General features: G+C 37.1%; 1 protein-coding gene across 7 annotated transcripts in view; it reads right to left on the reverse strand.

The window, feature by feature from the left end:
• The window catches only part of CAB39L (calcium binding protein 39 like), a 110544-nt gene that overhangs the window by 44978 nt on the left and 47339 nt on the right, over positions 1-18227 (reverse strand). For all 7 annotated transcript variants that reach the window (XM_032403058.1, XM_032403057.1, XM_032403054.1 and 4 more), the window contains 2 exons: positions 15428-15569; positions 11747-11911 (listed from right to left, as the gene is read on the reverse strand). In XM_032403058.1, the coding sequence (XP_032258949.1) occupies positions 11747-11911; positions 15428-15538 (276 nt within the window). In that variant the 5' untranslated portion in view covers positions 15539-15569. The remainder of the gene's footprint in view (positions 1-11746; positions 11912-15427; positions 15570-18227) is intronic.

Here is an 18227-nt window from a genome sequence, read left to right on the forward strand (position 1 = left end):
ACTTTATCAACAACTGGCTTGAAATGGATCACAGACTTAAATGTAAAACATAAAACTATAAAACTTCCAGAAAAAAATAGAGGAAAATCCTCAGGATCTAGATTTAGGCATATAATTCTTAAACTTGACACTAAAAGCACAATCTAGAAAACAAAAACTAATAAATTGGACTTCAACAAAATTCAACACTTTTGTAAAAGATCTTGTTAATAGGATGAAAAGACAAGTTACAGATGGGGAGAAAATACTTCAAGCCATATATATGACAAAAAACTAGTGCTAGAATATATAAAGAAGCCTCTGAACTTGGTAGTATAAAATACAAACGCATTAGAAAATGGGCAAAAGACACGAAGAGACATTTCACCAAAGAGGATCTACAGACGGCTACAAGCACATAAAATATGTTCAACATAATTAGCCATTAGGGAAATGCAAATTAAGATCACTGGGAGATATTATTACATATGCCTATCAAAACGACTAAAATAAATGATACCAAATGCTGACAAAAATTCAAAGAAACTACACTTGTACTTTGTTGGTGGAGATCTAACATATATAGTTAATCTGGAAAACAATTTGGCAATTTCTTAAAAACCTTAACATGTAGGGTGCCTGGGTGGCTCAGTTGTTTGAGTGTCTGACTCTTGTTTTTGGCTTAGGTCATGACCTCAGAGTCCTGGGATCAGGCCCCGTGTCAGACTGTGTTGGGTGTAGAGCCTGCTTGAGTGTTTTCTCTCTCTGCCCCTCCCCTTGCTCTCTCTCTCTCTGAAGTAAATAAATAAATCTTTAAAAAAATAAAATAAAGGGCGCCTGGGGTGGCTCAGTCGGTTAAGCGGCTGCCATCGGCTCAGGTCATGATTTCAGGGTTCTGAGATGGAGCCCCACGTCGGGCTCCCTGCTCAGTGGGGAGCCTGCCTCTCCCTCTCCCTCTGCCTGCCACTCCCCCTGCTTGTGCTCATCCTCTCTCTAATAAATAAATAAAATCTTTAAAAAAAATAAATAAAAATAAAATAAAATAAAAACTTAACATGCAACTACTATACTAGCAGTTGCACTCCTGGTATTTATCACAGGGAAATGAAACCTGGCCATGAATGTTCATAGTGGCTTTATTCGTAATAATCAAAAGCAGGAAACAACCTAGAAATCCTTCCACAGGTAAATGGTTAAACAAACTGGGCTAAATACCCATACCAGGGACTCAGCAATAAAAAGGAATGAACTTTGAAACATGCAACAACCTGGATTCACGATTCTTAAGGAATTACGCTGAGTGAAAAATGCCAGTAACAAAAGGTTACATAACCTAAGTGTCCATCAACAGACAAATGGATAAGGAAGATGTGGTATATTTATACAATGGAATGCTACACAGATGTAAAAAAGGGTAAGACTGTGCCATTTGAGACATGGATGAGCATAAGGAGTATTATGCTTAGTGAAATAAGTCAGACCGTGAAAGACAAATACCACATGATTTTACTCATATGTGGAATCTAAAAAAAAAAAAAAAAAAAACCCACAAATGAATAAGCAAATAAAATGCCAAATTAGACCTATACATATAGAGAACAAACTGATAGTTGCCAGAGGGGAGAAAAGTGGGGGTTGGGTAAAATGGGTGAAGGGGAGTAGGAGATCTAGGCTTCCAGTTATGGAATAAATAAGTCAAGACAGCATCATGAATATAGTCAATGATACCGTAATAGTGATGTATGGGAACAGATGGTAGCTACATTTGCAGTGAGCACAGCATAATGAATGAACTTAAGGAATCACTATGTTGTACACTTGAAACTGATGTAACATTGTGTGTCAACTCAAATAAAAAATTTTAAAAGATTACACATGATATGGTTCCATTTATATTCAGATTGCAGAAAGGAGAACCAATTTGTGGTTGCTAGAGGCTGAGGATGGGGTAAGACAGGCAAGCGGCTATAAAAGGGCAAGAGGAGGCATCTTTGTGGTGACGGAAATTTCCATATCTTGACTTTATCAATATCAGTATCCTGGTCATGTCACTGCGCTACGGTTTTGCAAGATATTGCCATCAGGGAAACTGGGCAAGGTACATGAGATCTCTCTGTATTATTTATTATTGGTTTTCTTGTTGGAGGCAGTTGGAGGAAGCTGGAGGAAGAAAGCAGGGGAAGTGCCCCCTAGCTCTTTCGGGGAGACTGTAGCCAGCAACTAGATGCAATGCTAATGAAAAGCCAGAACCTCAGACAGTAGCTTGTAAAGTACGCATCAAACCCCTTCCAGGGCAAGACTGGGAGATGGGTGTTTTTGTCGCGCTTCCTCTGTGCTAGCCTGGGGGAGGTGGGGATAGTTGCAACAAGTGCACTTGCACCCATGAACAACTGCTCCTTTGTTTGCTATAGTCCTGTGGGACTCATGAATGCAAGCCCTGTTAGCTTTCATACGTAGGTGATTTGGGGGACCATCCCTTAGTTGGCAGCCTTAAAACTTGGGGCACCAGATATGTGGTCCAAACCCTTTGCTCCTCAAAGAGAAGCTGGGCAGTGGGGTTCCCCCCCAACTGAATGGTGCTATGCCAGGGGGTTGGGTTTATGGCCAGTGTGTCTCAGCCTTTCCTACCCATTTTGATGCAGATATTTTCTCAGTTGCTCAATGAATAGGAGTCACTCAGCTAATTTCTAGATTTCTCTCAGAGGGAATTCCTGCATGTGTAACTGTACATTCTGTTTATCCATAGGAGGAGGGAAATTCAGGAGCCTCCTATGGTGCTATCTAAGTCCAGAGTCCCAGAATTTTTTTAAATGATAAAATTCAATGCTGGTTCTCATATATTTCTGGTGAGGATATAAAGCAATTTAATAATACCTGACTGATGTCCTAGAATCTCAAATTGGGAAATCTAGCTGAGAAAATAATCCCAAATGACAATCTTAAATACGGAAGAAAAGTTTCAGACACAGAGACTTTTTTTCAAAGAGAATGAGCACGCGTGTGTGAGCAGAGGAGGGACAGAGGGAGAAGGAGATTGAGAATGCTAAGCAGGCTCCAGGCCCAGCACAGAGCCTGATGTGGGTCTTGATCTCATGACCTTGAGACCATGATCTCAGCCAAAATCAAGAGTCAGATGCTTAACCGGCACAGAAATCTTTATCATAGTGGTGATAATACAGAGTTAGAAATAATCAGTATGTCCAGAATTAGGCATGGTTACATAAATTATAGTATATGTAACTGGCAGAAATAAGAACATCAAAATGTTGGCAAGGATTAAATACAAGAAAAATCTATGGCTAGCCATTGCTTTCATTTTATTTATTCCATGGAGAGAAACAGAGAAGGGTAGAAATAAGGGAGAAAAAGAGAGAAGAACTCAGAAGAAAGGAAGGAAAGGGAGCCAGGGAGGAAGAAGAATTTTAAAAAAGGGGAGAGAGAGAGATTAAAACAAAACAAAACAAAACAAAACAGACACAAGGGAAAGCAAATTTTATCTTCCTTTAAGAAAAACACACTATATAAAATCCAAATTTTAACAGAAAATTAGGACCTGAGTCTTCGGTTTAAAAGGATGCTTTAGGATCAGGTGCTCTCATAATTTTAAAACACAAAAAATGTTCATACTATTTCATACTAAATGAATTTCATTTACACATATGTTAAACAATATACTTGTATAAGAGGTATAACTGTAAATATAAATAAAATTTAAAATGAAGGAAGTCATCTGTTCTGTTCAAACCTTTCTAGACTCTGCAGTAATCCTGCACAATACCAATCCTCTTTGAAAAGTCATAAGAGCATGTTTTTCATACTTCCCAGTGAAATGCCACAAGAACATTTCCATACAGCATTCCAGTGAACAGTAGAAATGAAGCTCCACAGAACTCTATCCAACTTTTACACAGAGGAAAACATTCTTCTGGTTCATTAGCAAATAATGTGCAAAGGCAAAGGAAGCCCCCTGTGGATAACAAAAACAAGCTCTGATACCAGGAATAGCTTCTCAAATCAGAGGAAAGGATCAGAATGGAAAGGATTAGAGAAAACTTAAACAGGTACCAGATGATTAATGATGGTCCTTCCATAATACAGAACTTTTGCAGATATCCATTCATCACACTATACCTAACTGGAGTAAAACCTTAACTATTTCAAAATCAGTCTTCAGCAACCCTCAGAGTGCTAGATTTCAAGTTCTGGATCTAGAAGTGGCCAGAAAACAAAAGAAAAAAAAAGTGTTTGATGGTAAGGAAGCAACCTCTAGAAATGACCCAAAATGCCTAATATTAGCCAGTAATTCTAAGATTACATATAATGTAACTGAACAGATGCCAAACTTGAAGAAGCACTTGCATTAAGCTGACAAATTCAAAAAGGTCAGCCCTAACATGAGATAGTCAACGATCATCTGCAGAATGAATGATACATACGGAGGTATCAACTGGAATGAAATAAGAGAAAAAGACAGAAGAAAGAAGCAATGAACAGCAGACACAGCAAGTAGAAGGAACTACTGAAAAAGAGCATCCTTCACTGATAACAGAAGTGAGAGAAGGCAGGGACGCCTGGTGGCTCAGTTGGTTAAGTGTCTGCCTTCGGCTCAGGCCCTGGGATTGAGTCCCGCATTGAGTTCAGCATCAGGCTCCTTGCTCACAGGGAGCCTGCTTCTCCCTCTGTCTGCCGCTCCCCCTGCTTGTGCTCTCATTCTCTCTCTCTCTCTGACAAATACGTAAATAAAATCTTAAAAAAAAAAAAAAAAAAAGAAGTGAGAGAAGGCAAATAAGGGAGTAAAAGAGAGCAGCATTGCAAAAGAAGACACCCATTTTAAAATTGCAGCCATTGACTTGTATATAGGATATATAAAGAATTCTCAAAATTCAACAACCAAATAAAAAGAGGGCAAAAGATCTATATAGACAATTCACAAAAGAACAGATATGGTGGCAAATAAACACACGAAAAGATGCTCAACATCATTAGTCATTAAGGGAATGCAAATTAAAACCACAATATACCACTGACACTTAAGTGGCTAAAATTAAAAAAAAAAAAAAACAAAGCTAAAAGCAAACAAACAAAAACCCCAACACTACCCAACTATCCTACTTCTAGGTATTTACACAAGTGAAATGAAAACCTACATCTGCACACACAAACTGTGCATAAATTGTTATAGAGGTTCTATTTGTAACTGCTCAAAACTGGAAATTCCCCAAATATCCCCCAACTGGGGAATAGATAAATGGTCTGTGGTACATCCATGCAGTGGAATACTACTCAGCAATAAAAAGGAATAAACTCCTGATACACAGCAACAACACAGATGAATCCTAATGCATTATGCTAAGTGGAAGAAGCCAGACTCAAAAGGCTACATTTTGCATGATTCCATTTCCACATTTGTTAAGGCAAATTATACAAGGACAGAAGATAGATCAGTGGTTGCCAGAGGCTGAGGGTAGGAAAAAGAGCTGATTACAATGGGGCATGGGAAAACGTTGGGGGTGATGCAATTAATGTTACTGTTTGTAAATTACACCTTAATTTTTTAAAAAATGAAACATAATTGTAGCCATTGAAGTCATGGACTTCTCTCCTCTGCTCTCTTCCCTCTCTTCTGCTCCTGTATGTGTTGGCTTGTGGAAGAGGGGTGGGGAGAGCTGAGGTGGGTAGGGCAAATGTTTGTGCTGAATTTCAGTAGCAGAACTAGATATGCAGAGCCGTCTGCAAGGGGTTGGGGGTGAGGAGTGTTCACTGCGTGGCTGAGTGCTTTGCAGGGGACCAAAATTCAAACTGAACTAATTTACAGATACTGGGAAAGTTTCAGAGAACCCAAGCACAGGCTAGCTCAGAATTAGTTGCTCTCAAATTTTTTCAGTATAATTATATTTACACATTGCAAGAATTCCAACGCAGAGCTCCTTCCAAACCCCCTGGCCCTCTCTATCTCTCTCCCCATCTTCATTCTTCTTTCTGTCTTTTCTGCAGGCTGGTTTCCTCTACTTTTTTAGTTTACATGGTAGGAAATCTGACCACTGGTGCAGAAATTATGGAATATCGTTAGCTCCTAATTAGAGACTGAGGTTCTATCTCAGTTTTAGCCAGAATCCTGCAGAATACTCGGGCCCTGCTTTGATGAGATGTCTATTACTAGGCCAATCAGCTGTGTGGTGGGCAGGGTGTCATGCTGCACAGAAAGGTTGCTCCCACTGTAACTACGTGGGTGGGGAAGGAGGTACCATTCCCCAGAAAGCAGAGGGGATAAAACATGTTGTACATTATACAATGGCGTGAGCAGTCTTTATCTTTATGGCAGGTTACATTCCTTAAAAAGTATGGTAAGGTCAAACTAAAATGGTCATTGTCTTAATTTTTATAGGGGGAATACGACCAATTAACATGTTACACTGCTGATTAAGGGCCTGATGCCAAATACCATTTTATATCACCTATAAATTATGTACCTTTATAGGATACATGTTTCTAAAGTTTATATTCATTAGTTTAAGAGGACAAGAGGGTAATGATAACATAAAATTCCATTTAATATGATACAGTATTTCCTCACCTGTAACTGTAAATTCTGTAACTTAATTTGTCTAATGACGGGTGCAAAATATATAAACAACCAACCAGACTCAAGACCAACTAGAATCAATGCCCTACACACATAGTAAGCATTTCAAATTGTTAAATGCATGAAGCAGTAATACAGTAATAAAACCAAAGGTGAAGGACCACTTTAAAGAGGGCCAAGGAACAGAAAAGGATTTTTAAAAAGGGACAGAAATTTTCAAAAATTTAGGACCATAAAATGGGTAAATGAGAAGCTGATACTGGAGTGCTTACTTTGCTGACTTTTTAAAAATGTAGCAAGAAATAATAATCAGAGATTAAATTATCACAGCAGAAAGTTCTCTGCTTCTTTGGATTGCTTTCGAATTCAGCCTGACCAGATGACTTTGCATCCACCCTAGTTTTGCAAAGCACACCTGCCCTTAAAATGAATGCATCAATAAATTCATCCTTTGATCTCTTATCACATGGTGTTTCAAAACATCAGAGTCTGAAGCTGTGTCTTGAATAGTGGCCAAACCTCAAAAAACACAACTCTTGAGTTTGATCCTGAGCCCATAAAATCTGAAGACTTGCAATCTCAGCCACAAGTCTTTTTTTTTTTTTTAACTTCATAAAAATATGTAGAAGTGGTTCCTTTCTGTCAGCAATTTTAAGGTTTAAAGGATTAGATTAAAAATTTATGGCTATTAAGTAATAAGATTTCCTTTTTAAACAATTTTAACTCAAAGGTCTGCCTCCTAACTAGCCCTTATTCACATAATAGTAGGATCCTCTAGTACTTTCCCCACCCTGATGGGCCACTTTGCTCTGGATTCCTGAAGGAGAAATGGATTGGTCACACAGACTCCCAAGGCAGTTTCTGCTACCCAGTCTAAGCCACTGCCATGGCCACCATAACTGCTGTCAGCTCTGGATCCTAAACCCCTGATCCAAGCTCCTCTCAAGCCTGTTCATGGTCTTGCCTCCTGCAACCAGTTATTTCCTCAACATTCTGTTTATCCCAAGTGTAGAAAACTGCCCCTTCTCCTTCACTAACATATACTATTAGTACATAGTTCTTTTATCAAAGGTTTAAGGGTAACAAAGAGTAATTATAGTACAGTGCAGAAACAATCTCAAATTGAATTCTACGTATTATTATTAAAGGCTTATCAGTATTCCTCTTTTTTAAAAAGATTTATTTATTCATTTAAGAGAGAGAGCTTGAGTAGGGGGAGGGGCAGAGGGAGAGCGAGATAAGCAGACTCCCTGCTGAGCAAGGAGCCAGACTCAGGGCTCCATCCCAGGACCCTGAGATCATGACCTGAGCCAAAATCAAGAGTCTGAAGCTCAACCGACTAAGCCACCTAAGCGCCCCGGTTCGTCAGCATTCCTGATCATCTTTCTCCTTAAGCCCCTTCCTCTGTCATGGTTCTGGAGTCTCTTTCCCTCACTCCAAAACTTTCTCCTATTTTTCTTCTATTTCCTACTCCTACTGATCTTAGCCAGAGAGAGGGCATTTCTCAAATTTCTGTTACTTTGTTCTGCAAAGGGAATCTAAGCTCTTCTCTTTCAGTCTTTCCCTTCCAGACACTGCTTAGAGACCTAACCTCTATGACTAACAAAAAAAGCCCATCTAGGCATCTTCTAAACAAAAATTCATTTTTCTCTGCAAGGAATACTCCATCCTTTTAGGTTATCTGGCAAAAGCCACAGCCCAACCCTAAATAATAATTTTTTCTTCCTGTAATAAACATATACCAGAAATTTTAGTCAAATAACTGTTGTACTCTCCAACAAACCCCCAGGAGTGGCTATTCACTTACTAGAATGATTATCATCACTACTGAATTATCTTCTAAACAATTTACTAATTCCTCAAGAAAAGTGGCTTATTGCTGTGTTCAGAACATCTTCCTTTGGTCTAATTTCCTTACCTCTGCTTCAATCTCTCATTCTCATGCCTACATTCATTCATTCATTCATTCAACCAACCAACCAGTGTACATGGCACTAGGTGTGGGAAACGGGATCCCTAGTACTCAAGATACTTTCAATTCAGAAGGGGCTGTACCAGTTCTACCTATGAACCAAGACATGAGGAGGGCAGAGTTCTGTGTGATTAGACTGAACTCTAAAGTTAGGACAAATTTTATCAAGTTGTCACTATCTTATATGGATACTCTAGGCTTGAGATGGAAAGTTGCTGCTTGCAGGCTAAACATTAGGACCTCCAGTCCATAGAGATATATAGCACATTTCTGCAAGTAGGCTAATAATGCTAATAATGCTGCCTCTTTTCTGAAAATATTGTATATAGCCAATGCAATTGAAGTTTCCTCAATTTTAACTGCTTTCCATTTATTCATTCAACTAAGAAGTATTTATAAGTGTCTATTTTTTATGGGCTTGAGAAGGACAGCTGCATCTACGCATATCACGTCCATTTATAACTATGTTCTAGGCATCATGTTATTATCAATCCAATGAACAAAGTCAAGAACTGTCTGGTCAATTATACTTCAATAAAGTTGAAGAAAAAAAAAAGAACTGTCTGTTCTTTTATTACCACAATAACAGATCTTCATAATGATAGTTGTGAGTCAACAGTAAAAAATTATATCTAGAATATTATTTTGGAGAGGGGCAAGTATATAATGTATTTTATAGAGAAAATGTAAAGTAATCCACAAAAGTAATGTATTTGTCTTTCTGCATTTGAAGAATTAATCTTTAGTTACATAGAAAATGAAAATATTCAGAAAGATACTTCTTTCCCCAAGGATTCTAGAGAGTAGAAGTTCACTCTACTTTATAACACGTAAGTCAACTTTTAGGCAATTGAATGTCTTAATTCAAAAATAATCTTTAAAGTGAATTTCCTCTCTAAATTTATTTATTTTCAGGATCCATGTAAAATAAGGGAAACTTGCATAAGTATTTCTTATTGTTCCTCTTTTGTTATTTAAGCCAATGCTAAGCAAAGTTGTAAGGTACCCAAAGTCTGTCTTGATATACTCCTATCTCCCTAATTCTTGGATAGCACCTTGGACCTACACTACTCTGTGGCTGCTCAAGACTTCCCTAGTTCACTGGACCCGATGACATCTCATGCTTGACTCATTCTTCAAAATATAACCATCCTTGGTCATATTCCTTCCAGCATCCAACTGCAAATTGGGCTAATCTCATAAACCAACTCAAGCTAACATATTAATTAATGATTATAATAGCTTAATACATTTCTGCTTTCAGGGAAATGTGCAAAACAATAGGAGATTTATAGAAATTTAATACCATAATCCAACAATAGGGAGTATTTTTCCCATTTATGGTCACCGACCAACTAAATCTAAAATTAAAGTAATAACAAAAAAAGTCAAGGGTTATAACAAAAATAAACCAGTTTACATTTAACTTTAGTTTGAGAAAGGGAGGAAAATGAGAATATACTACCTGACATTTGTGTATAGTCTACACATGTATTTACTGTTCTTATATAACATGTATTTTTTTATTCAGTTTAATATTTAAAACAGTGCTGTAAGTTCATACTTTTCCTATTTTAGAGATGACAAAAGTTAGTCTCAAAGAGGTTACATTACTGACTATCAAAGAGCACAGCAGGGACTCTAAACAATTCTAATCCCAAGTATTTTTCCACCATGCACAACTCCTTTAAGTGTTCATATCTCATTTGAAACTGAATAAAAGAAACACGAAAATACACAGATGCAATGATAAAACTACACTTCATTCCACATATGGCCAGTTTAAAAAGTAAGGAATAAGACGGGGAGGGAGGGGCGCCTGGGTGGCTCAGTCGTTAGGCGTCTGCCTTCGGCTCAGGTCATGATCCCAGGGTCCTGGGATCGAGTCCCGCATCGGGCTCCCTGCTCAGCGGGAAGCCTGCTTCTCCCTCTCCCACTCCCCCTGCTTGTGTTCCCTCTCTCGCTGTCTCTCTATCTGTCAGATAAATAAATAAAATCTTTAAAAAAAAAAAAAAAAGACGGGGAGGGAGAGTGAGCGAGCCAGGTAAGAGGAAAAGTACGCAAAGAGATTACTGAGTAGAAATGTCAAAGATGGAAAAACAGGTCAAGGAGGGAAAGAAAGAAAGAAAAAGACGGGTGTGTCTGAAAGGAACGATGAGTTGAAGTCTGGACCCTCTGGGGTCCTCCACTCGGTGTTTGTGTCCAGCCAACACACCTGGCTTCACATCTCCAGAGCAGTCTTGCTCTTCATTCCTCCTCCTTGGCTCCAGTCAGCCAAAAATCTTCCCCCATTTAAGCCGTCCAGAGAACTGTGGGCTAGTATTTCCACAGATCCCCAGAGCCCTGACCTTATCTTGGTCCAATCGCTGTAATCACCATAATTAGTATTCCTTTCACTTCCCCGGTGATAAAACTAAAAGCTATTTCAGAAATCTGCATTTTCTTCCATCTCTGAGAATCAATGGAAACCCGAGCACTTAGTATGCCCGTAGTAACAAAACAACAAACAAATCAAAACCAAGACTTCTATCACCGAAACAGCCAATGATCAAACGTGCCTTACATACACGCTGTTTACTGAAAAACCACTGTTCTCAGATATACCATAAATAATAAAACGCCTATACCTCTTCACCGCTCATATTTCTAAGTTTTTGTTTTATTTAGTTCACTTATTATTCAGGTAAATTAGGTACAACTGCTTTCAAAATGAGATAATAATCTTATATTGCTAGCATTCAACAAACTTCCGAAATCATTAGTAAATGAACAGGCCTGAGAGACACTGAGACACTGAGTTTGAATCCCAGCTTAGGCTCTTAGTATCTGAGTGACTGCACAAATTACTTAATAGCTTTGACCTTTGGGTTCTTCATCTATAAAATGAGGCTAATCATATAGTACCAATCACATAGGTAGTTTTAAGAAGGAAAGGAGATGAGTGCTTGGCACTGTAGGACATGTAGTAAGCACTCAATGTTATTTCTTATTATTACCATTATTATTATTAGCCACTAACCTTGCCACCTGAATGCAGGAAACTTAACCATGAGATACCTTTTTACTTTGTTAGAGAAGTTTGAGAAGTTTTAGAAAAATACTGGGTTTATATATAATAGATGAGCAGTAATATTAGAAACAAAGTCAAATATTTATGATCGTATACACTAAACTTGCAAAGCAGCAGTGTCATCCTTTTACAGAGGGTTTACCTCGAAGTCTATGAGCTGAAGGTCAGCAATCAGGGTCACCAGCAGCCCACTATTATAGAGCTCTTGTGCAAGCTGGGCCACAGCTTCTGTGGGGGGCTCCTTGTCATTTGTGCCGCACAGAATCTCTTTCATTGCTTGCAGTGATTTCGACACTTCCTCTGAAGCCTGGTGACCAAAAAATATGCTCACAGTGAAGAGGAATGAAAATTTTCAAGCCATAAACAAACAAAAAACCCCACTTCTTGGATTCTGTTAATTTATGGTCAAAGAACCCTGTACAGTTACAAGCAAACAAAAAACTGTTTCACAGACATTACTTTGTTTATTTTGGAAAATGTTGCAAAAATATATTTATAGAAAAAAATCTCTAGTATTTCTATTTGGTCAATATAATTGAAACACTCTTCCTTTATTTTTTTTTTCATTTTTTTAAAAATTATTATGTTACATTAATCACTATCCATTACATCATTAGTTTTTGATGTAGTGTTCCATGATTCATTGTTTGTGTATAACACCCAGTGCTCCATGCAGAACGTGCCCTCTTTAATACCCACCACCAGGCTAACCCATCCCCCCACCCCCCTCCCCTCTAGAACCCTCAGTTTGTTTTTCAGAGTCCATCATTTCTCATGGTTCATCTGAAACACTCTTCCTTTAAAACATACTCAGACATAGTCTAACCAATCTAGTCATTAACTATAAATTTTACTCTTTTTTTTTTTTTACTCTTAAAAATTAAAATGACTGTTTTAAAAGACTTGTCAGTAGCTACGGGTCTTTATTAAAAGCATTTGTTAAGGTTTTTCAACAAATTCCTATTACTCTGATTTTTTAATGGACTATTAATAAAACTGAATTGTCAAAACACACAATCGAATCATCAAAACCCATTAAACTTTGTTAATCCACTTGTCTCTCCCACATAGTCATCACCTTTTTTTGCTCTCTATGAAACTTAAAAACAACGACAAAAAACTTCTCTATATTGTAAAGAGTAATAGGGAAATCCACAGAAGTAGAAAGTAGATGAGTGGGTGCTCAGGCCTGGGGAGGGGACAATGAGGAATGACTGCTAACCAGTACAGGGTTTCTTTTGGGGGTGATGAAACTATTCTTGAATTAAATATTGGTGATGGTTGTAGAACCCTGTGAGAATACTAAAAATCAGTGAATTGTACACTTTATTTTTTAAATTTTTTCTTAACATATAATGCATTATTTGCTTCAGGGGTACGGGTGTGTGAATTGTACACTTTAAAGAGGCGAATTATATGGGATGGAATTTACTCAATAGATCTTTTTAAAATTAATACAGGAGAGCAAAAGAGAACAGGCCAAAAAGTTAACAATGTAATCTGCTGAATATTTTTAAAGAAATATAGTTTTATTACTTTCAAGTATAGTTCTATAATCATTATAACTGAAGAAGGGAATAAAGAGAATAAGGCAAATTAAATACAAATAATTCATAGTAGCATGACACTACTTTAAAAAAATAATTTCCAGATACATTTATGATCTGACTGAAAAAATCCTTTATTAAAGGTTGGAAGTTTCTTCAAGGGTGAGATTTATCCACAGAAGAGTACTTTAAATTATATGTAGTTAACAACAATTATAAAGCAAACATCTGTGTGACCATAACACAGGTCAAGAACAGAATATTTTCAGGGTGCCTGGGTGGCTCAGTCTTTAAGCGTCTGCCTTCGGCTCAGGTCATGATCCCAGGGTCCTGGGATCGAGCCCTGCATCAGGCTCCCTGCTCTGCGGGAAGCCTGCTTCTCCCTCTCCTGCTCCCCCTGCTTGTGTTCCCTCTCTCGCTGTGTCTCTCTCTGTCAAATAAATAAATAAAATCTTGAAAAAAAAATACTTTCAGAAACCCTGAAGTCGCCTGAATGCAACCTTTTCAACCTAGAAGTAAATATTTTTATGTTTTTGATGACAGTCATTTTTTTCACTTTTCTTTATAGTTTTCTTACCTGTGTTTGCATCCCCAAACAATATAGTGTAGCTCTGCCAATTTTGAACTTTTTGGAATAGTACCTGTGACCTTTTATGAGGTGCTTCCTTTTTTTTTTTAATTTTATTTTATTATGTGTTAGTCACCATACAGTACATCATTAGTTTTTGATGTAGTGTTCCATGATTCATTGTTTGTGTATAACACCCAGTGCTCCACGCAGTACGTGCCCTGCTTAACACCCATCACCGGGCTAACCCATTCCCCCACTCCCCTCCCCTCTAAAACCCTCAGTTTGTTTCTCTGAGTCCATAGTCTCTCATGGTTCGTCTCCCCCTCCGATTTCCCCCCCTTCATTTTTCCCTTCCTACTATCTTCTTCTTCTTCTTCTTCTTCTTCTTCTTTCTTTCTTCTCCTTCTCCTTCTTCTTTTTAACATATGCTGTATTATTTGTTTCAGAGGTACAGGTTTGTGATTCATCAGTCTTACACGATCAGCGCTCACCATAGCACATACCCTATGAGGTGCTTTCACTCAGTATTATATATATGAGATCCATCCATGCAGCTGCATGGAAGCAACAGTGTTTTAATTTTCATTGCTCTCAAGTATTCCATTGATGGCTGGACCACAGTTCATCAGTTCTACCTTTGATGGACATTTGGGTTGTTTCCATTGAGGGGTTATTATGAACAGTAACATATGAACACTCTTATACATGCATCCTGGTACACAAGTGCAAGATTATCTCTAGAGTTTATATCTATGAGTAGAACTGCGGGGTTTTAGCACATGTACATCCTCATCTTTGACAGATGATACTAGCTGGTTTCCAAAGCAGTGACACCATTTATACTTTATCCCTCACAGTGGAGGAAAGTTCTCATTGCTCTCCATTCTCGCCAACACTTAGTTTCATCCGACCTTTTTCATTTTTGCCAAGATAGTGGGTGTGTAATATGAATGTATATGGCTTTAATTGGCCTTTTCCTAACTACTCATGAAAATGAGTATCTTTTTATGTTTTTTTTCTGTCTTTTGCCATTTAGATTTACTCTCTTATGAAGGTCATTTCTTCTTTCTAATTGAGCCAATATTTGGTTCAATATTACAAGTACACAAGAATTAAAAATACACTTCTACATCCCTTACATGATGCAGGATAAAAAATAATATTTCTACATCCCTACAAGAATCCAAGATTGTTTATACACTGGGATAGAAAGATACTGTGAACTGAAGGATATTTATTTTATAGATCTCTTAAGAGAGAAACTGAATATATAAGATACAACATCCTATGGAAGGAATAAAATACTAAAAAAAACCTTACCTATGAGGAAATCCTGCTTAGTAGGACCTTTAAAAAATGTTAAAATGAGGTTGCACTGTCGTAGAAACTATCAGGTGATCTTTAAATAAAAATGTTCTATCCTTCATATCAGTTTAACGTTTATACCAGTGTAACCCCTTAGATTTTTAAGCTCTGTAGTCTATAGAGGGATCCAAGTTTGGTTAGAGGCTCAAGATAGTGAACCAAGGGTTTAAGGCAAAAGATTCAACAATTGCATAAAATCTGAAATCCATTTACATGTATTTATAGAGACCTTATGTGCACATCACAGATCATATTTGGGATTCTTCATCAAGTTTTTACATTGGTTTTTGGTTTTGGAATATACGCATTTGAATAATAACATTAACATTTTAGTTCATACCTTGTCGGTTTTTTTGTCTTGCTTTTCCAAAATGGCCAAGTTGTCTTTTAGACCTTTCACAATTTCTGCTGGATTTTTGTGTGATTTACTAAACAAAGGCATTTTTTTCATCTATAGAAATCTCTTCTTCCGATACAGAATGCTAAAAACAAACAAACAAGAATCATAAATTTAACTTTTTAAAATTTTTTCTGAAGTTTTTATTTACATTCCAGTTAGTTAAAGTAAGTGTAATGTTAGTTTCCAGTGTATAATATAGTGATTCAACACTTCCATACAACACCCAGTGCTCATCACAAGTGCACTCCTTAATCCCCATCACCTATTTCCCCCATCCCCCCACCCACCTCCCCTCTGGTAACCATCAGTTTGTTCTCCATAGTTAAGAATCTGTTTCTTGGTTTGCCTCTCTCTCTCTCTCTTCTTTCCCCCTTTGCTCATTTGTTTTCTTTCTTAAATTCCACATATGAGTGAAATCATATGGTATTTGTCTTTCTCTGACTGACTTATTTCACTTAGTATAATACTCTCTAGCTCCAACCATGTTGCAGATGGCAAGATTTTCATTCTTTTTATGGCTGAATAATACTCCATTGTGTATATATACCACATCTTTATCCATTCATCAATTGATGGACACTTGGGCTGCTTCCATAATTTGGCTATTGTTGATAATGCTGCCATAAACATCGGGCTGCATGTATCCCTTTGAATCAGTCTTTTTGTATTCTTCGGGTAAATACCTAGTAGTGTGATTGCTGGATTGTAGAGTAGTTCTATTTTCAACTTTGTGAGGAACCTCCGACCTGTTTTCCAGTGTGGCTATACCAGTTTGCAATGAATTTAACTCTTAACGTGATTAAACTGTTATACCAAAATGTCTTATATGTTTTCAATAACCTTAATTCAGTAATTTGAAACATTAATAGTGATCAAACTAAAATGAGTTTCATCACGTTTTACACCAAATTTAAATATATATAAATATTTTAAGACATATTTTAAAAACTTTGCCTAAAAGTTTTTACTCAAAGTTTAAAATTTTTTCTACAATACAAATACAAGGATTAGAGAAAGAATCCCAATGGGAAAGGAGTACTTTTAGAGAATAAGCTTACATTTAAAACTGGAATTTTTAACCAATGAGAGTGATGCTGCTGGTGCTGACAGCCTGACAATAACGATGGTGTTAGATAAACATGTAAGACAAAAGTGAGATTAGGACCCACATGCTGTGGTAAGGCAATATTTAATGCTACAATCACAAAATCGCAATGTAAAATTATTTAAAATCTCATCTGTTCTTTATTTACTCTTCAAACATTCAGCTGGCCATACTCACTGAGGAAATAAAGACTATCATGGCAGAGGGTGAGGAGAGTGAGGAAAAGGAGTGTTAATTCTTGTTTCTGAGAACATCTATTTACATAGAGCAGAGAAAGCTGAATGTGGCTGTCATTGCCCTACTGTAATGGAAGTATTTAGGGAGAAAATCATAATTGAAGTCTCTAGTTAGGAGAGTACTTTACAGTTATTGGCAAAAATATTTCAAACACTACAGAAACATGATATAATAAATCAAAGTCTTCCATTAACCAACTGCTCAGAGATAACAAATATATCAGTTTGGTATATGTTCCTCCTGAATTTTTTCACACATATAAAATTAGATATATTTTAAAAGAAAAATAGAATAATAGTAAACATAGTATTTTGTAACTTTTTCCCACTTTTTATATCTTGAATACCATTCTATGAGTATATGTTTAGATCTACTACAATAACTGTATACAATATAGTATTCTATTATACAGATACATCATATAATCATTATGTGGCAATTTCTTATTAAATTACTATATAATTTATTTTACCAATACCCTATTGATGGACATTTGGGTTAACTCCATTTTTTCTAATATTTTTCTGATTAACAATGATGCAATTAGTCAATGGAGGATATTTTACAAATGTGTATACACAAATGTGCACACTAGTGGATAGCAGCACTCTACCTAGCTATTCCTGTGGTATAACTATGGCTGTGGTTCTAAATCCCTAATCCCCCTAGATTCCTATTTCCCAAACCTGGTTCCCTAGAACTTCTGTCATTCTGTGAGCTACCTTATATCCTTCCAATAAATTCCTTCAGTATTTGTTGTTTGTAATCAAGAATTCCAATAGGACATATATATGTTATGAAGTAGAAATCAAAATGGTTAGTGTGAATTTTGATGATAAAACAAAAGACTCAAATTCTTGTTTTCAGAAGAAATGCTGTTTTCGATAGAGGTCCCTCAACTCCCCAGTGTGGGGAGACTAAGTGGGAGGGGAACTTGTCCACTCTCGCGGCAAGGATAAGTTTGAAAAACAAGTTAAGAGACTCCAGTCAGCCTCTAAAGTGGATACTAAAAGTTGACAGAGCATTCAAAGATAAAGCATGTGAAGATCACAATGATTCTCAGTGGGTAGTGTCAGGTGCAAAAAAAGAGAGTCGGAAGAACATTGTATCATGTACTGTTATAAAATTCAAGAATAAAATTATAAAGACACACTAGATTTTTCTTTAGTAGTCAGCCCTACACATAAATAAATGAAGGTAGAGTATATTTAAAAGCATATGTAATGTGGAAGCTAGGGTGGGTGCTGAAACAATCATTAGATAGTTGGGCAGAGCAAGCAAACTGTTGCTTCTTACCTAAGTGATCTTGGGCACAGGATGTGATCCCCTAAAGGCTCTGTGATCCCATCTGTAAATGGAGACGATAACATCTCCCTCTCAGGGTTGTGAGGATTAAAG

The sequence above is a fragment of the Phoca vitulina genome, unplaced genomic scaffold (genome assembly GCF_004348235.1).
Source record: "Phoca vitulina isolate PV1807 unplaced genomic scaffold, GSC_HSeal_1.0 scaffold5, whole genome shotgun sequence".
NCBI lineage: Eukaryota > Metazoa > Chordata > Mammalia > Carnivora > Phocidae > Phoca > Phoca vitulina.